The following is a 19090-nucleotide window of genomic DNA, read 5'->3' as shown; positions in this document are numbered from 1 at the left end:
TTTGTCATAAAACAGAAGAGTAACATTTAGTTTTATGTGAAAATCGCTCAATGAACTACATCTCTCGTCTCGCACTATACGTCACCAACATGGCTGTCACCTTAGCGCGTACAAAACACTCAGGCATGACTGCGTAACGTTACGATTATAAAGTAAGACTATAGAAACAATGATAGACGTTAGCTTCAGTAACGTTAGCTTCATTCATTGAGAGAAAAGGTATGACGTCACATGTGCGCCTTTTGGGTTTGTAGTCTTTGTAATTATGTATTTTCACAGTCTTATACCTCAACAGTTTTACATCAAACTGCGACTTTCTTGACTTTAAAATGTATCTTTTAAATTGACAAACATCATATGTGTAATTCAGGGCACAATTCAAACGAGATCAAAATATTTGTTGTCTCTCGCCATTGACTACCATACAATATTTTTCCGAAATAAGGTCCCATGGCGGTCCACCGGAAGGGGAGGGACTTAGGCTCTCTATAGTCATCCGCTGTAGTTAAAAGTACTCAAAATACATCCCATAATGATTAAACAAGCATCATCAAACACAGTAAACCTTTTCCCGTAGCAAAGTTTGAGACGTTTTGTGCTGTTTCTCTGCAGGACGATGTCTTCAGTCCTCATGGACAGCCGGGCTACCATATCGACACTCTAAGAAAAGTAAGTGCTTTACACTATAAATTAATGACACAAAAAGTATTTGGACACTTAGAATTGTATAAATGTTGCTTGCTTTATCGAATGCGATAACGTTCAGATGTTTTGCTATACACACTCTTGAAGAACAATATGCAGTGATGTTCAGGAATATCATTTAAACTTCTCCTTATGGACTGAATCCTATACGTCCTCATCTGTGGTTGTGTGTAATGTGCTAATGAACTGCATTGAGAGATATGGACCCAGTGGGCACGCCTGACTCCAGCAGTGATTAATTAGCTCTAATTAACAAGCACTGCTTTAAAGAAGCCTCAGACATGTTGGAAAGCTGATCTTTCTAGCACACAAAACCAACTGTAGATGTTCTCACTACTGACTGCAATAAACGCATGGAAGGATAAAATTATTAGTAAAAAATATCTTAAATTGAGATTTAACTGGCTAATATATTTCTCAATATATACAGAGTATATTTGTGTGTGTGTGTGTATGTATATGTGTGTATATATATATATATATATGCAGTGTATTTTTTTTTGTGTGTGTGTGTGTGTATATATATGTATGTATATGTATGTATGTGTGTATTTATATAAGATGCATGATTTAGTTCATCAAAATTTGTTGTAGAATTTCTGACCACCTGGCAAATATTTTATTGACAATTTTATGTTTTGTTTTGTGCCGTTTTGTTTGCACTTGGTGAGTGACTTTTGGACATTGTTTGAAAGTGTCTATTGAAAACAAAGATGCAATTTGTTTAATTGTGTAATTCTTGGTCTCTCTGGAAATAAACCCATTTAGTGATGTGGATTAATTAGAATTAAAGGTCTAAAAGTGTGACGCTTCATCAGTCAACAGGGATGTCTTGTTGTTCTAACCAGATTCTTGGTTCATTGAAATGTTTCCTGGGAACTTTCTGCCCCCTGGTGTCTGAAAAATGCATCACATCATACAGACAAATGCTTAAAGGACCATTGTTTTTGTTTTTATTGAAAAAGCCCAGTAATTTCCCTTTAACTCAATTATCAGTTATGATTAAAATAAAAATTTATCACTGAATAGAGTTAGTTTTATCACTCATTTCTGTCTAGAGAGTTCCTCATCACAGAAGTCTCATCACAGAGACCATAAATCCTCTGTATCTCTGAAAGTAGCCTCTGTCTGGTCCTGTGCCAAAACCTGAGCGTTAAATGCAAAAATCACTGCACTGACTTGTTTGAGCTTTGAGGAGAGAGATTGCCATTGGTTGACAGTGTGTAGTGATTTAACTGGCAGGAATACGATGTGCATCTCTTGATGGTTTGGTGTGTGCATTTGTCTCTCAGGTGCCTTTGATGAATGGCCAGATGTGTGCTCCTGTGAGATCTCCCATGAGCTGCGGTCAGCCCCCGATGGCACGCCACCCCTCACGAGAGCAGCTCATCGACTACCTGATGCTCAAGGTGTCCCAGCAGCCCCCCGGTGCTCCACGGGTCCCACAAGAGACCCTGCAGCAGGAGGTGGGACCAGTCTCTCAGAAACCTCAATATGTGCCCTGCACTTGAAATGTAGACACATCTATAGACCATCAAGCCTAACACCGTTTCTCCACTGGACGCAGCAGTCGTGGCACCAATGTAGACAGCACCACTGATTATAATGGGTTTATAGGCTCTGTTTACACCAGGTTTTAAAGGGATACTCCACCGTTTTTTCATATTAAACTGTTATTCCCTTAACTAAGACGAGTTGATACATACCTCTCTCGATAAAGCACTTCGACTTGGCGCAGTAATATCTTCTGGGAGAGGGAGCGGAGGCCGGTGAGAGGATTTTTCACGAGTGAAGATATTACTGCGCCAAGTCGAAGTGCTCCCAAGCACTTGCTATGGTATTCCGCCATACAACATAGTTATCCATTTTACACGCTTAGAAAAGCGCAACGTTTTGTTTTGCGTCACCGTCACACTACTCGAGTAACTGTATTTAAATAGGGAAAACGTGGAGGTTTTTGGTAGCTTCTCTGCTTGGCCCCTATTGAATGAACTGGGCTAAGCTAAGTGCTATCAAAGTGTCGCGGCGCGCCAGAGCGATTAAGTGCACGCACTGAGACGAGAGAGGTATGGACTCGTCTTAGTTAAGGGAATAACATAGTTTAATATGAAAAACGGTGGAGTATCCCTTTAAGATTTGTTTTGGTCGATCGGATCACAAGTAGACGAGGGAGACACATTCTTGCTTACACTTGATATTTTATTACGTCTCTTTTGTCCACTTTCAACCACTTCTGTCCTGATTTCTTCAAGGGGAGGGTCTATGGCCAGGTAAATGTATAGGCTTTTTCAGATCTTTCAATTTAATGCAGGGGTCACCAAACTCGGTCCTGGAGGGACCTAAACTCTGCGGCACAGCAGCCCTCCAGGACTGAGTTTGGTGACCCCTGATCTAATGGATGAAATAAGCTCACGCAATTTACATATGAACGCGACCGGAGACGACAGAAAAACATTGGGACAGCATCAGCTTTAGTTTCTGCTCTGACAGCCACAAGACCAGCCGAACGCTGTGAGTGTGTGTTAGAAATCAGGAATGGTGAGAAAACATTGTGCTTGGTACGTTTTGCATCTTCAAACCAAAATTGTGTCTCCAGCCGACAAAGTTTAACTCCCGTGTTGCTAGCCGCTTACCATAATGTTTACGCGTTAGATCAGTAGGCGGAGAGCAGACGGCCTTTTGTGGCTGTTTGAACACATTCGACCACATGAGTGTTTACACTACAAAAGCAATCCGGTCTGATGTGTTTCCGACTACCTCTGGAAGTGGACAAGCTCAACGTTTTAGACGCGTTTACTCCTGTATTTAGCGTCATCCACTTGTGATCCGATCCACCAAAACACATCTTAATACCAGGTGTAAACAGGCCCTATTTGCTTTTGTCACGTCCCACCGCTCGCGTCTGGTGTGTAGACAGTGCCAATAGGAAATCAAAATGAATTCTCTATGCTTTAATAAACATTCTTAGATTTATGGTCTATCATTAAAATGTAAAATCCTGATGTCACCTAGGCTGTGTGGGATATTGGATAATGCTAGCTAATAGCCAAACAGATATTTAGGCATCGCTGTGATCATTGTGTGACGCGTGTCTGTCTTGCGTTCCCAGCTCCATGTGAAGATCGAGAAGAACCCCGAGCTGGGGTTCAGTATATCAGGAGGAGTGGGTGGTCGCGGGAATCCCTTCCGCCCAGACGACTACGTCAGTATTTCTCTCTTTCTCTTTTGAAATAGGTGTGCACATCCATTTCTGGAGCTTTGATTTCAATTCATGATTCAAATGAACTCTTAAATCATAAATGATCAACAGGGGATCTTCGTGACGAGGGTTCAGTCGGAGGGACCGGCTTCAAAACTCCTTCAACCTGGGGACAAGATCATCCAGGTCATTTCTACTACTTACTATTCACATTTGGTCTTATCCATACCTTAGTAATTATTCACTAACATCTATTAACATCCACTTTGCAGGCAAACGGATACAGCTTCGTTAACATCGACCACGGACACGCCGTCTCCTTCCTGAAGATGTTCCCCAGCACCGTCGACCTGATCATCGTGCGAGAGATGGCCGCATAACTGACGAAACTGAATGTGCACTGTCTTATTTTTGTACCGAGAGGAGCCAGTGCTGTATGTAGTTAATCTGAGCTTTGACCGTCGGTGGATGGGGCGAAACCACTGCATCAGGTGGGAGTCTGGGAGCATGCGCCTTCACTGTGGGATAGCCTGTTGGTGCAGTCCAACTGATATGAAACCCTGTGCTTTTTGTAAAGATAGTTTTTGTTTTTCATTTTATAAGACGTCACCTGGATTGAGTTCTTATGGGACATGAGCTGACCGCTTGAGGGCAGGGCTCTCGGATCAAATCTCTCTCGTTTGTTTTTTATCATTTTAAAGATTTTTAAAACCACTTTCATGACCTGTGTGAGATTTTAAGTTGGAAGACAATGCTACGTGCTAACTGTGGTAATGAATGTAGAACTGGGGTGAGCTAAACTGAACTGGATGTGAAATCTGTTGGCCTGGTGGTCAGATATTACCCTTGTGAAGACAATTCCTCTCTTTTGGGATTGTACACTCGTTTCATCCAACTCAATGCTAGAAACTCTTCTAGTCTACTCGGCTTTCTCCTTCTGGAGGTTTCTCTCCACCGGACAGAAGTGGAAGACGCAGACTTTAGCCCGGACGCCACCTGGACGGATGCGCTGAAATGCTCCCTGCACGTGAAACATGGACAGGAACGCGATGAAGTTACTCCCGAGAGGATTTCGAAAGAGAGCAGCCTTGCTAAAAGACAGAAACAGAAAGTGGTTCAAGTACCTTAACCAAAGCCTATTGGGACACTGTGGCTGGGCGGCACGTGAACTTCTTTCCTCCGACTCCGACGACACAGCCACCCGATTCCAATGCCACCCAACTCATCCGAAGCATTCGCGCTCGAACATTTACTTTTGTCTTATTTCAATTTGGAGTTCATCAAAACCGTTTTTTTATTCTGTGAAGAAGATTGTAGATGTGATATTTTATTCTCTTACGAAAACATTCTAACATTTGACTAGTTGCAGTCGTGGACGTTTGCTATCGGGGGGGCTTCGAGAAAACGACATGTCAAGTGCCATAGACCCTGAACTGTCACGAAATGGGTTCGACCCAGAGCAATACTCGTACAGATCCACGCCGCACGTCCGGTGGCCTTATTAGGCTGGCGTACGACACAGTGGGCGAAAGAGCAATAGAAAGTCGTTTATTCCATTCGCAAGATGCAGTCAGTTGCGTTTTTATATAAATAAAGAACCCATTTAGTACTTCTCGATTGATACCGCATTTTATATTGTAAATCTTTTAAAGACGAAAACATAGGAAATGGCATTTCAGATTTTTTTGTACAAAAAACAAAAATGTTCGTGAAGTCTGAATAGTGTGCGAATGAATGTCTCGTCACATTAGCGATTGCACTGCTGTTTCCAAACACCCCTATGTATGTGCACACATCAAAATCTTCAATAGCAAAGAGATTCGGAAAGCTACGTTAATCGTAATGTTTGTATTTGAAGTTGTCACATTGAAACGCCATGATTTTTTGTTGCCCTGCCTGCATTCGAGGAGAACGACCCACTGTCGATTGTAGTACTGTGTGTATTATTTGCATGAAATTCCTCCTTTTGATCGTTCTTCGCTGTATTTTTCAGTAGACTTGAGCGCTAATTGAATCCAAGTAATCAAATACTGATTAACATACTGATAATGTGACGAATCCACAATTTGATGTGAAAGAGCACGGTTGCCCTTTTTACAAGAACTCCATTGATTCGCTATTGGGTTCCAGTTTTAATTTAGTATGTTGTTAAGCTTCGGGTCAACATTGCCTATGGATTGTAAATTAATTTGCTACAGTCGATTACTTTTTTGGAGTAAAAAATGATTAATCGCACAGTTTAAAGAACATAACGTTAGTCGATAAAACTACGCCCCTCATCTTTGCTGTGAATGATTCACTCAACACATGGTTTTGTGGACACTGTTTCTTCTATTTTGTCACGAACTAGTCTAGCGTAGATCCCTCGACTGTCACTTTTTTATTTTGTCTGCGAAGACATTGTAAAAACATAATAACGAACAGTGACTAAAAAAAAAACTTGTGTTCTTTTTACTGTCCCACTTTTATTTTTATTTATTTAGTACACTTTGACTTTAGAGATTACTAATCAACATGTAAATACTTTTTTAAAAGGTTTATGATTTGTTCATGGCATTAGTGATTTACGTTTTTTAAAACCAGCAATAACTTGCATCACAGAAGCAGCCCTTTTAATGTATAGCTATGTCAAAGGTGTCTCCGCAAGCAGCTACTGTTAAGATGATTGGTATGCATTTATTCAACATTCCAGATTTTGTAAATAAATTTACTTTCCATGGTGTCCTGTGGAAAGAATAAATCAACTAATGCTCTTTCAATGTGTGTATGTTTGTTGTCTTTTTTTGTTTCTGTTTTATTTATGTATTTATTTTGGTCCGTACAGTCACTGTATTGACCAAAGCAATTCAACCACTCTTTAAAGTCCCCCTGTAGTCAATAATTTAACCCTTAACTCATCTTTGATCACCAAAATTACATATTTAAATGTTTTTTTCCTTGGGAAAAATAAAATAAAATTCTTAATGCCTTAAAATAGCTTGAATGTAACTCTACACCCTTTCCTCATTTAGTATATGTGGTTCTATGAATATGCGAATGAGTCCCGCCTCCACTCACTCACACCAGCTCAGAGATCCACTGGTTGACATCACACGTTGATCTGATTGGTTGCAAGGTAGTTTGTGACGTCAGAAACACCAGCGATTTCAAACCGTGTTTTTGAGACTGTCTTTGGCTTGTCTTAAAGCTTATTAAAAACACCACATGGACATAAACACACGCATATATATATATATACATATTAAAAACCTGATTTTCACCACAAGGGGACTTAAAATATATTCTTGTGTGTGTTTTGCAGAATGTAGAAAGTCAAAAAGGTTTTGAAAGGTTTTTTTTTGTGGAAAGGAGACTTCTCTCTGATGTTTTGATTGAAAGATGATCTCATTGAATCCGGCCATCTTTGGCCATAGTAGGAATGCATTATCATGAGCTGTTCACCTCACACCACTATATTTGTCATCATTAACAATCAAATGGCATGTTTTTGTTACAAGCCTATAAAATATTTCAGCCCATAATCTCATTCTCAGTCATTAATAAAAGCTGATGGGTGTTAACAAAGACTAAATGGATCTGTGAAGTAAAATTAGATGACTAAAGTAATTTAATCATAGCTTTTATCAGGTGTGACTCAGTACTTTGTTTACTGATGATAATGCATCAACGGCTGCACTTCAAGGAAATGTTCAAACGTAAGATTATAATCAAGCCTTCGCCAGCTTTGTTCGCTTCATTCCTTGGCTTTGAGATCTCCTAAAGAGCAGAAAGCAGCGAAGCCGCTCGTTCACATGGAGTGAGTTTGGTCTCGTATCAGATTCCAGCAGCGCTATATATATAACCAGAGGCAAAATACGAGAGTGCTTTCAAAACACCCAGGGTTGGAGACATCCCACGAGAGACTCGTCTCATTGTTTTCCTGTTGACGAGATTTCAAGCCAAACGGTTCTCAGCCTAAACATGATAATTTTAGTATATAATGTATACATTAATATCGATTTGATGTCCATTTCTACAAAAAAAATCTACTTTTTCACACATAAAAGCGACACATAAAGCTTGGTTTTTACGAATAAACGTTTTTGAATGTGTCTAAACCACCAAACAGTGCTGTCTATAGGAAACTCACTGCGTTTTGAGGCATCCAGTGTGTCCCAGTATCTTCATCTTGCGTCTGCTTGCTTGGCCTTGATGGAAACGTGTTGTGATTGGATCAACGTGTCCTTCAAAGCGAGCTGGGCTCTGGCTGTTCTGCGGGTCAGCAGATCACAGTGGCTGACATCGGATACAAGCTCGTGTAAAAATAACCTGGAGCTCCAGCACACACCAATGGACCACATAAAGCCTCTGCTTAAAATGTGCTCAAAATGTTTTGGATCTGGATACAATCTGACCTTTTGATACGCCCTTAACTTTTGAACACATTTTGTGCCTGCTCGTTTTACTAAAAACATCATGTTGCATCCAGAACCTTTAATACTGTAAAATCACAGTAGCCTTGAATATGAATGACAGTGACGGCTAATATCTGCTAACTGGTGTTTGGGTTGAAATTTTGGCAACATGGCACATTGAAAGGGTGTGCAGATATGTTTTAAGTATGATCAGTATCACAGTACTCAGAATTCATATCGAAATCATTAGAAAAAAAAAGTGCAACTTGTTATTTGTCTGCCTCAAAACTTCAATTTAAGGACAAACTCTTCCATTTACAACTCCCACAAACTGTAATGAACAACAAAATCCAGTATTTGGCTATCGTGACAGCGCAGAGCAACCCCTGGCCACTGCACTATATTGCTTCAGAGCAGAAGGTTGTTTTTGTACAGTAAACTTGTTGTGACTGGCGCATTTGGCCCCGCCCCGCGGGCTGTCAATCACCGTGACGTCACGCCCACTATTAAAGAAAACCAACAAACAGCAGCCAGAAAAACACACATACACACCGAAACACACACGTCAGCGGACTAGCGGCACAGACCAACGCGAAGGGTTTAATATATATAGTCTCTTTATTCCGGGAGCTTCTCTTTTTACTCATATAAGGCAAGTAAAACACTTTCCCCCCACATTACAACCTTTTTTAAAAGCTCATACTAACGCTACAGGAAAATATTATTAGTTTTGGTTAAGTAACCAGCTAATAAGCCTAATATATTTTATTTCCAGAGTTATTCGTTGGTGTAATGTCATTTAATGTGGTAGCGGTTAGTCTAAATTGATGAACTTGGTGAGTTTAACCAAATATTGCTGTGTTAGCTGATGCTAGCATGTTAGCTAGTAAAATTAGCCTGTTGTTCCTTTCGACCTAAAAGCTGAAATATGATATGAAAACAGCAGAATTATGTTTAAACACGCGTGTTTTATTCGTAACGCGTTGTTTGCTTCGCATTTAAACTGATTTTGTCCTTTAAGATACCAGAGATGAAAAATACGATCGTTTGCATGTTTTTCTCTTCAATGCTTACTGAGATGCAGTTAATTTGCTGTTTGTGTAGTATTATCATTAATCGACTATTGTGCTGTCTATTATATGTGTTTTCGGTTTGATTTGGTGTCGTTTTGCTTGTCGATCGAGATGTTACACAGGAAACTCAAAGTCCAGCTAGTTTGTGTATCTCTATCGCTGAGTGAATGAATAAACGCCTTTAAAAATAATATCCCCGCCGTTTGTTCTTCAATATTTTGACTGATGTGTTGTGAATTGGCGTTCTGGTGGTGAATTTGTAGTTTTTTATTATTATCAAGGTTTGTGCTTTGGCTCAAACAGGAAGAGTGTTTGAAACAAAGGAGAACACAAAGCAAATTCACCCTGACCCAGATATAAAGTAGATAAACGGCTACATTATCATCCATCCTCACTCATTCATCAGCACAAACCCCTCAGCCTGAACACAACACACATTTTGAGGGCAGCAGCTGTTGTGTTGAGGGCTTTTTTGCGCTTTATATGCCACTGTGTGTTTGTTAGCCGAGATGCTAGTGTTAGCATGACTCAGTGGATTTCACGAGGCCTCAAACTCTCATATACCTCTATATATAATATATAAAAGCACACATACTATGTGAATAACACTCACATACCGTGTTTGCAGTGTAAAGTGCATTATTAGACTCTGTATAAGCTGTACATGTCATTTAAATGCTTCATATCTTGGTGCATTGAGACACGTGAGCATCTTGTTTTCTGCTGCTTTCTCCATTTATGGTGTCTTTTTAGCGTCATGGTTTGCTTTTGTTCAACTATTTGACTTGGTTTATCTCTTATGTCTTTGTTTTGCCCTGTATGCTGTGTATTTGCTGTCATCCAGACAGGGATAGGTGAACATAGATGGCCAACATGCATGGGAATCGGCTGGAGAAGAAGAAAAACAGCCCTGTTGGGGCTTTGCCATTTTGGGCTTTATCAGAATATATGAGGCCATGTGTAGGGAGGAGGGCGCTATGCAAACCAGATCCTACTAGAGATGTGTGTGTGTGTGTGATGTAATGGAGGCAGGTAGGACGATGGGGGGGTATTTTTAGTCGGGACACACTGGTGGAGGCTGTTCAGGACAACATGTCACATTGCACCCTTGTGACTGATGAAAACTAATCCAGCGGTCCATGTGAGCGAGTGCGAAGGGCAGCAGGCTCACACACACACACGTGATGCGGGCCATGTGGCGGGTTTTCAGGGGAAAACCTCTGATGCCAGAAGGCGGAGGTGAAATGCTGCAATCTTGTTTACTTGCAGACGAGAGGCCCTCAGAAACCACGGGCCCCTCGCAGGCACGCCTCTCCTGATAGACTTGCATTGCTCGAAAGCGTCTGCGCTACATGTGTCCGCTTGGATGAGGATTGGGTTTGCTGCGGTGATCGGCCTCGGCTTGAACACAGCGTTCCAGCTGTTCCCCCTACAGATATATTTACATCTCGCACTGCTAGTCAGCATTTACCCGTCAACACCGCGTAGTCGTACGCACTTCATCTGCTAGTGTGGTGCTCACAGTGCCGACATCTCAGTAGTTGATGCCAGGCCAGTTGGTTTTGAGGATTATTTGATACAGCCGCAACTACTTGAAAAGTTAACTATTAATATAAATGGATAGTTGTGCGCAATGTGACTGGACCAGAGGTGGGAGATATGATGCATCTTGTAATTTTTAAAAAAAGAAATGCATTTTATTATTAATGCATATTATTTTGTCTTATTTAAAAAAAAAAGACCAAACATGCAAATAACAAACAATAGAACAAATACAATAAATCTGTGATGCACATATCAAGCAACGCTTTAAGTTTTTAATGTACTGTAAGGTCTATTTATACAGTAGCAAGTATAATTGTCTATCACATTAAACTTTTCAGTAACTTCTGTGCAGCACAAAGCTGCGTATTTACATATTGTAACATAAATGGTATGGCAAAATATCAATCGATTGATGCTTTATATTGTCAGATCGCCCAGCCATACTCAATATTAAGAGTTTAGGTCATGCTCTGTTTCATTTTAATTGCGTTTTTAGTGCTTTTTTTTAAACTCAGGACACCACCGAATTGTTTAAAATGTACTTTTAAAAATAGATGTGAATCTGGTTTGAACTAATTGTTCAAACCAACAGTGAATGCTTCAGAGTGTGAAAGCACCCTCGAAATATGAAGTGATCATAGAGTTAGAAAACTTCTGTTTAAAATGGTGCAGTGCGTCACACTCACACAATGTTTTTGTAAGTTATGGCGTCGTCATGTTGTGTGAACTAAGATCTAAATATTAATGAATGGAATCAACAGTGGGCATGTAGACTACAAAAAGTTGTTGTAAACAGTCTCAGTAAAAAAAAAAAAAAGGTTTTAATTTTACAGCAGTATCAAACATTGAGAAATTCAGAAAACATGTTGCCAGTAAAGCACAACAATGGCAAACAAACAACCTAGGACAGTGGTTCTCAAACAGGGCCCTTAGCTCTTAATGACTTGAAGATAATTAATGCTTTAAAAACTCAAAATAAAGATGCACCACATTACATTGGCCCTGATTCATAAAACGCTTGTACGATTGGATTTGATCCTATGTCAATATTGAGGAACTAGTCAGGATTTATAAAGGCAGAAAGTGGCGTGAAAATGAAGAGCATGCATACATTTTGGTGCTCGTATACCAGTAATTCAGTTAACTCGCCATAAAAGCAAAAGGTAAAGACAATATAAAGTGTAAAGATAAATGGACAGTCACACTATACTGTTTCCTCAGCATAGTAGCACAAAAGTGTGTGTTTTTACCACGATGCATTTAGAGTATGAATATATATGACAAAAAATATTGAATATGTAACACATAAGAGCATTTATGTGCAGAACGCCACAATGAGATTAACTCTCGCTATGTGGATCACAGTTCATATCCGGGCCGAAGCAAGCGCGTTTCAAATTTGTATGGACATATTTCATAAACTGTTTTAGTGCTCCAAACATGAACCAGCATATGCGCACATCTCAGGACTTCAAATGATATATATATGTGAAAACACAGACACCGATACAGCCGTGCGTCTGAAGGCGATGACAAATTATTCTGATACCCACAAGACAGTGACGTAGACCGAAAATTCAAAGAAGAATGGACAAAAAAAGTAACTATGCCTTTATTCCTTCTGTGTTAAACTGATGTGTGTCATTTGTTCAGTGATAGTGCACGTAAACAAAATGAAAATATTATTAGACATTTTAAATGTTCTTCCTCATTTTTCATATAGGCCCATTTCTCTTGAAAGTTTAAAGTGTTGATAAGTTATCAGAACTTGTATGATTTATTCATGATAGTTGTTCGTAGTCTTGACTGATAACTTTTGTGAGTTTGTTGTCGTAGGGTTGTATACTTTTTTTTAAAAATACATCAAGGTGCGCCCAACTCTATTGTTTGCTAGTTTTTTTTTCTCCGCTTGCATTTAAATATTCATGTGTCTGTATAATGAGTGTTGTAGGTCTGTGTTTTATTGGTTGTCTCCACTCTTCCCATTCTCTACTCTCCCACTTTTCCACAGCCCATATCTTGTCTTTTTCAAATCTGAGGTATGAACGAGTAGTGAATGATAAAACAGGGTTTCATGACACTAGTAATTGCATCACAGAAATAACTTGTATTAATGATATCCTTCAAAATAAAAAGCCTGGCACATGTGTTTTCTGAGAGACTTGGATCTCCTTGCCCATTGATGATGAGTGCTGTATCTTCTCAACCATAAAGATATTTGTGGCGTTCTGTTGGAGTAGATTTGTGCTTGAGCTTACAGGAATAGTTCTGTACCCAATAATACATTCTTTCATTAATTACTCATGTCGTTCTAAACCCGCAAGACTTTCGTTCATCTTAAGAAAACACAAATGATCATCTTTTTTGATGAAATCTTATGCTTTTTGATGCTTCTAAAAGTTCATAAAGAAATCTTAAAACTATTCAAAATTTTCTGAAGAGACTCAATCGCTTTATATGTGAATAAAAGCACAAATTAAGTCTCTTCATCATATAAACATTCATCAACTGAACTCACACATCAGTTGTGGTAAACAAAGCTCAAGCATGTTCGCTTGACGTGCGAGAACCAATGAGGTTCATTCTGGTGTTACGCAGCACGTTTTGAGCTTCAGTAAGAGCCAATGAGGTTCATTCTCGTGTTACGCATCACGTTTTGAGCTTCAGTAAGAGCCAATGAGGTTCATTCTCGTGTTACGCATCACGTTTTGAGCTTCAGTAAGAGCCAATGAGGTTCATTTTCAGTTTGAGCTTCAGCAAGAGGTTTGTTCTCGTGCGTCAAGCAGGTTTGGTTGAGCTTCTGTTTATGTTCGCTGATCAATGTTTATATGTGAATAAAAGCCTACATTCAATCTGTTTATCCTATAAAGCAATCGAGTCTCTTCAGAAAATTGACTAAACCAGTCAATTCAAATGGATTAGTTTACCATCTCTTTATGAACTTTGTTCAGAAGAACATATTAGCTTAGATAGGAGATCCTTTAAATATTGTCTTGGACAAAGGGGGGCTTAGAGTAAAACATGAGAACCACTTACCCAGGACTTTCTCATGAATGTGTGTTTGCGTCAGATAATAAACTCGTTTACAGCTTGTCAGCTAAACTTTTGGTGCTAATGATTGTGTTTTTGCGAAGTATTTTCATAGCAGATTAATATTCATACTGACAGTTCTGTCCTTTTCTGATGTAACCACACCTGGCACACCATATAGTATAATGAAGCATTTTATAGGTTGGATTGGTTAAGTGTTTGGACTTCCAGGAAGTCTTACAGGTCGGTCTGGTTGTAAAATGATCTTTGGCATGAGTTTGCAGAAATCACTTTGCTTTTGCTTGCTTGAATCGGGCGATTCCGTGCAAAGATGAGGCTCATGCCAACCGATGCCAAATAAAAGTGCTCAGACGTCTGACGCCTAATCTGATTCCCAGTCTGTGGCAACATTGCACCTTTATCGGCGTAAATCCTCTTAACGAAGCCAGCCGCAGTCTTTAATTCACTCTTCACACACACACACATGCTGTCATATTCATGGTCCTTGTGTTTTGTTGTCTGCAGGAATCGCCCACCTTCAGAGAGATGGCCCAGGAGACCAATCAAAGCCCCGTGCCCATGCTCTGTGCCACCGGCTGCGGTTTCTATGGCAACCCTCGGACCAGCGGCATGTGCTCGGTCTGTTACAAAGAGCATTTAACAAGACAAAACAATGGGGGAGTCAGTCCGATTAGCACAATGGGTACGTGTTTCCACTCTTTGAACATCTTCACGGACAACCGGACGTGTTCGTGAGATCGATTGTTCCTCAAGCGTCTCATTAACACTAACACTTGCTCTCTTCCAGCAGCTTCCAGCAGCGTCACCAGTAGTCCTACCTCTGAAGCCTCGGCCATCCAGATCATTGAAGCGACACTAAACCACTCCTCCGCTGCTAGCGCCGAGTCGCCCAACGGCGCCGCTGCCCTTCCGGTCACTCAACAGATGACGGAGATGAGCATTTCCTGTGAAGACGACGTGGGCTCGCCGAAAGTAGAAGTTCCTGAACCAGGTTGGTATTTCTGCTTTTTTAGACTTGAGGAAGTGCCTCGGCTGAATCATGTTTAAAGTGCTCTAAACGCACTCCCTCAAACAGTTAATGAAGTCTCAACAGTGGATGGGTTAAAAATTATTTTGAAGATTTGAGAATTTGCTGTTTTGGCCAAACCACTTGGTTTGGAAGTAAACTCTGTGCGTGCTGTGCTTCATACGGCGCTACACTATTGGCTACAGACCTTTTTTGTTTGCAACGTTTCTCTAATGTGACCGCACTTTAAGACTAGTGTGCTATTTTGAACGCAATGGTTTTCTCATTCACAAAGCCCACTCTGCAGCCGATCCGAATCACTGTGCCGACTGCTTACACAACGCTGAAACCAATACTAACCCTGAACCTGCACCTTAAAGTAATCATTCACCCAAAAATGAAAATGGTGTTGTTTACTCGCCTTCAAGTTGTTCCAAACCTGTACAAGTTTCTTTCCTCTGTTGAACACAAACGAAGGTATGTTAAAGAATGTCAGTAACCAGACCGTTCATGGACCCCATTGACCTCCATAGTATCAGCTGTTTGGTTACTGACAGTCTTCAAAATATCTTCATTTGTGTTCAACAGAGGAAAGTCCATCAAGTTGTTCCAAACCTCTGAGGGTGAGTAAATGATGACACCATTGTAATTTTTGGGTGAGCATTACTGTTTGGTCTGAGAAATCTGAACTTTTCTTGAGCATTGACTGTGATCAGTGACTCGGGCTGCTGGGCAGAGTTTGGGCTTAACTAGTTTAAGAGAGAAAAAAATAATGCAATTGGTTTTTGACTTCAAATAAGAGACTTCATTGAGATCAAGTGCCTGTATGACGTCTGAATGTTTTTTAGAGCCATGCAGATGTGTAAAACTTTGCGTTGTGTGACTGTCCTCTCAGTTTTATTGCTAAAAGAGATTCTTACAGTCAAAATGAGTCACTTAATTTGCTTCGCTAGTAATGTTGTTAATTTTCCAATGAGCTGTTTAACTGAGGAAATCACCAAACAACTTCATGAAAGAGTCAAAAACGTCAATATTTAAAATGGCCAAAAAGTTCCAGGAGAAATCGCTGCGTAGTGAAGATGGAAAGATGTTGTGTTGTTTTTCCGTGATGCTGATTCGTGTGCTTGTGTTTGCAGTCGTCACTCAGCCCACAGCGTCCGCTGCACCCCCGAGCTCAGCCGACGGGGACGGGGACAAGACGCCCGAAGCCCCCAAACACAAGAAGAACAGATGCTTCATGTGCCGCAAGAAGGTCGGCCTGACAGGTGAGCACAGCCTACGAGTATTCACACGCACAAACCCGCTCATTAATGCTCCGTCCACACGTTCTGATGCCGAGTCTCGTTTGCCAGGGTTCGACTGCCGCTGTGGGAACCTGTTCTGTGGACTGCATCGCTACTCGGACAAGCACAACTGCCCCTACGACTACAAGGCAGAGGCCGCCGCCAAGATCCGCAAGGAGAACCCCGTCGTGGTCGCCGATAAGATTCAGAGAATATAACCCCCGCCGTCTTCACCTCGACTCTGCGAGAGATCGGATAAAAGGACTCGCACTTTGACCTGTGATTCTAAAGACTAGTTTTTTTAATTACAGTATGGGAAAGAATCTTGTTTCTAAGCCAATGCATGAGTGATCACTTTGTTTCCATCTTTCTTTTGCTTTCTGTTGGTATACGAGCTTCAAGTTAAAACAAACGAGAGGGGAGAAAAAAAGAACAAAAAAAAGTCTCTAAGAGGTGTGAGTCCGTGGTGTTAAAGGCTGACGTGTGTCCTGGACTCTCTGAAGACTGTTACGGCTCTGGCCCGAGCGCCGTCAGAGCAACAGTGCATGGCTGGCTCATGTAGCAAATGGACGCTCTTCTGTTTCCTCCGGGTCGAACGTTAGGAGTCAGCCTTTTCCACACGCATCGACCACTTCTCCGCTTGAGCATCAGCCGACGTCAGCTATTGAGCTATTGGAGTGATGCTGGTTTTCTCTTTCATGTTCAAAAGATTTGTTTTTTTTAATTATTGACAGACTTTGTGAAAAATATATAATCCAGTTGCGATGGTTTCATGCAGCCAGACCAGAATACTTCATGATCGATTTTGAGCGACCATGATACCAGTGTCCACTGCGGATGTGGCTAACACACAACTATATTGATTCTCCCACATGACCCTTTAAGTGAAATTTATTTTATTTTTTTCTTCAATTGAGTTGTAACGTGACACCAGTTTATGAAAACGTGGTTCCTGGGCTTGTTCAGAGGGATGAATTTTAAGTGGGTGTTTTGCATGGTTAGTGAAATACAGCATACTAGAAGTCCATTTCTGTTTTTCCTCTAATTCACCTTTCTTGTGTGTGATTGATCTATTCAGTGGGTATTGAGTGTTAAATTCAGGTAAGAAATTAATGGTATTGTTTAGTGTCATTTAATCAGCCCTTTGAGTGTGCTTGAGTGTTGTGAGTCAGTGTGAGTATGTGACTATAGTCTACTCAGTGAACGCCATCTTTAACTCTGAGGCTCAGTCCGTTTCCTGTTTTTGGGTCTGGCTGCGCAGCACTGTTTTATTTTAGAGCTTCGTCAGTTTACACCGTACAACTAACCCTCTGTTCTGATTTTGATTTTAGTTATGCAAGTTTGTACAAACCATCTTTATTTATTATATGTATTGCGCATATAATCTTGTTATCCGACATTACTGCGAAATTGTATCATGTAAATAAAATTATGTACAGAGATATCATTAAAATGTGTCCTGAGCTGTTTTGTACTGTACTGGTGTAACAAGTTGTTCATTATAAGATTTATTTGTGCAAAATAACATGAAAGAAAGGGCTTCAATTAACTGGTCCTGGATGCGGACTGGTCAGGGTTGCCAGATCTGTAACAAAACCAGCCCGTCGCCCAATCAAACTGAACTAGCCCTACGTCAGCATCACTGAATATAAGCGGTGTGTGAAGTATTTTTCTACTTAATGAAATGTTACATTGTATTTATTTTGAGCGTTAGAGGGTTAGTCATACAGGCTTTGATTAAAGGGGTGGTAAAATGCCCTTTTCACAAGATGTAAAATAAATATCTGATGTTCCCAGAGTGTGTGTGTGTGTGTGAAGTTTTAGCTCAAAATACCTCAGATATTTTTAAATAGCATGATCAATTTTTGAGGGTGACCAAAAACGCACCGTTTTGTGTCTGTCGCTTTAAATGCAAATGAGCTGCTGCCTCGACAGAGAGGGCGGGGTTTACGTACAGGCTTCAATTAACACTTTTTAACGATATAAAGGTCATTACACAAGATGCGTGTGCTTCCTGAATGGATCAGTGTTTTTGAACAAATCAGTTGAGTGAATGGTTCAAAGACAGTCTGTTAACTGCAGAATTACGATGAAAACCAGCAGGCAAACAAGCGGAGTGACATACCGACAGTGTTGGGTAAGTTACTCTAAAAAAGTAATTAATTACTAGTTACTAATTACCTCTTCAACAGTGTAATTAGATTACTGTACTAATTACTCACTGTAAAAAGTATTTAATTACTAATTACTTTCTAAATCCCATATCAACCTCAACCATCTAATACAAGGATAGACATGGAACTGTTTTAATTCTTCCAAATAAATTCTATAAAATTGCATGAATTATCCTTAAACTGACCAAACAATTTAAAGGGAGAAGGTTAAAAAATAAACATATACTTTTTAACATCAGACAATAAATTGATGTTAAACCCACTATTGTTTTATATAGAATTGTTCTAGTTAATACCAGTCTGATCTCATGACATTTCATACTTATTTTACAAGGTGGCTAATTTGTACGAGTGAGGTCGTAGGATTTAGCCACCTCATAAAATGCTTACTAATTGCCGTGAGATCGGATTGATCTATACACAGTATTTAGCTCAATTACATTAGAAGTAACTGTAATTAAAATACAGAAAAATTAAGAGTAATCCCTTACTTTCCTTTTTAGAGAAAAAAGTAATTAAAGTACAGTAACTAATTACTTAGTAATTAGTTACACCCAACACTGCATACAGACACGTCCCACTCGCGGCACTCAGTCTCCATGATTGGGTTTAGTGCGGTAACCCTGTCTTGAAGGGATTAAAGGATTTAAATGGATTTTG

At 40.1% G+C, this 19090-nt stretch overlaps 2 protein-coding genes across 8 annotated transcripts in view; both read left to right on the top strand.

Moving 5' to 3' along the window:
* Positions 1-6663, top strand: part of erbin (erbb2 interacting protein) — a 76517-nt gene extending 69854 nt beyond the window's left edge. For both annotated transcript variants that reach the window (XM_079600160.1, XM_079600159.1), the window contains 5 exons: positions 613-669; positions 1998-2171; positions 3815-3907; positions 4016-4090; positions 4177-6663. In XM_079600160.1, coding sequence (XP_079456286.1) covers positions 613-669; positions 1998-2171; positions 3815-3907; positions 4016-4090; positions 4177-4284 — 507 coding nt within the window. In that variant the 3' untranslated portion in view covers positions 4285-6663. The remainder of the gene's footprint in view (positions 1-612; positions 670-1997; positions 2172-3814; positions 3908-4015; positions 4091-4176) is intronic.
* A 2155-nt stretch (positions 6664-8818) lies between these two features.
* On the top strand, positions 8819-17709 carry zfand5b (zinc finger, AN1-type domain 5b). 6 transcript variants are annotated; one of them, XM_079600706.1, is made up of 6 exons: positions 8842-8950; positions 12417-12516; positions 14472-14649; positions 14758-14958; positions 16110-16238; positions 16326-17709. In XM_079600706.1, exons 3-6 carry the CDS (start codon positions 14493-14495, stop codon positions 16472-16474), a joined length of 636 nt encoding a protein of 211 aa, XP_079456832.1. In that variant the 5' UTR covers positions 8842-8950; positions 12417-12516; positions 14472-14492; the 3' UTR covers positions 16475-17709. The 6 variants fall into 6 exon arrangements, with proteins under 6 accessions (XP_079456830.1, XP_079456827.1, XP_079456832.1 ...); XM_079600703.1 differs by having other exon boundaries at positions 14755-14958; XM_079600704.1 differs by lacking the exon at positions 12417-12516 and having other exon boundaries at positions 8819-8950.
* Positions 17710-19090: the final 1381 nt, after the last annotated feature.

The sequence above is a fragment of the Phoxinus phoxinus genome (assembly GCF_949152265.1).
Source record: "Phoxinus phoxinus genome assembly, chromosome: 23".
NCBI lineage: Eukaryota > Metazoa > Chordata > Actinopteri > Cypriniformes > Leuciscidae > Phoxinus > Phoxinus phoxinus.
This window is presented reverse-complemented; position numbering and strand designations above follow the sequence as displayed.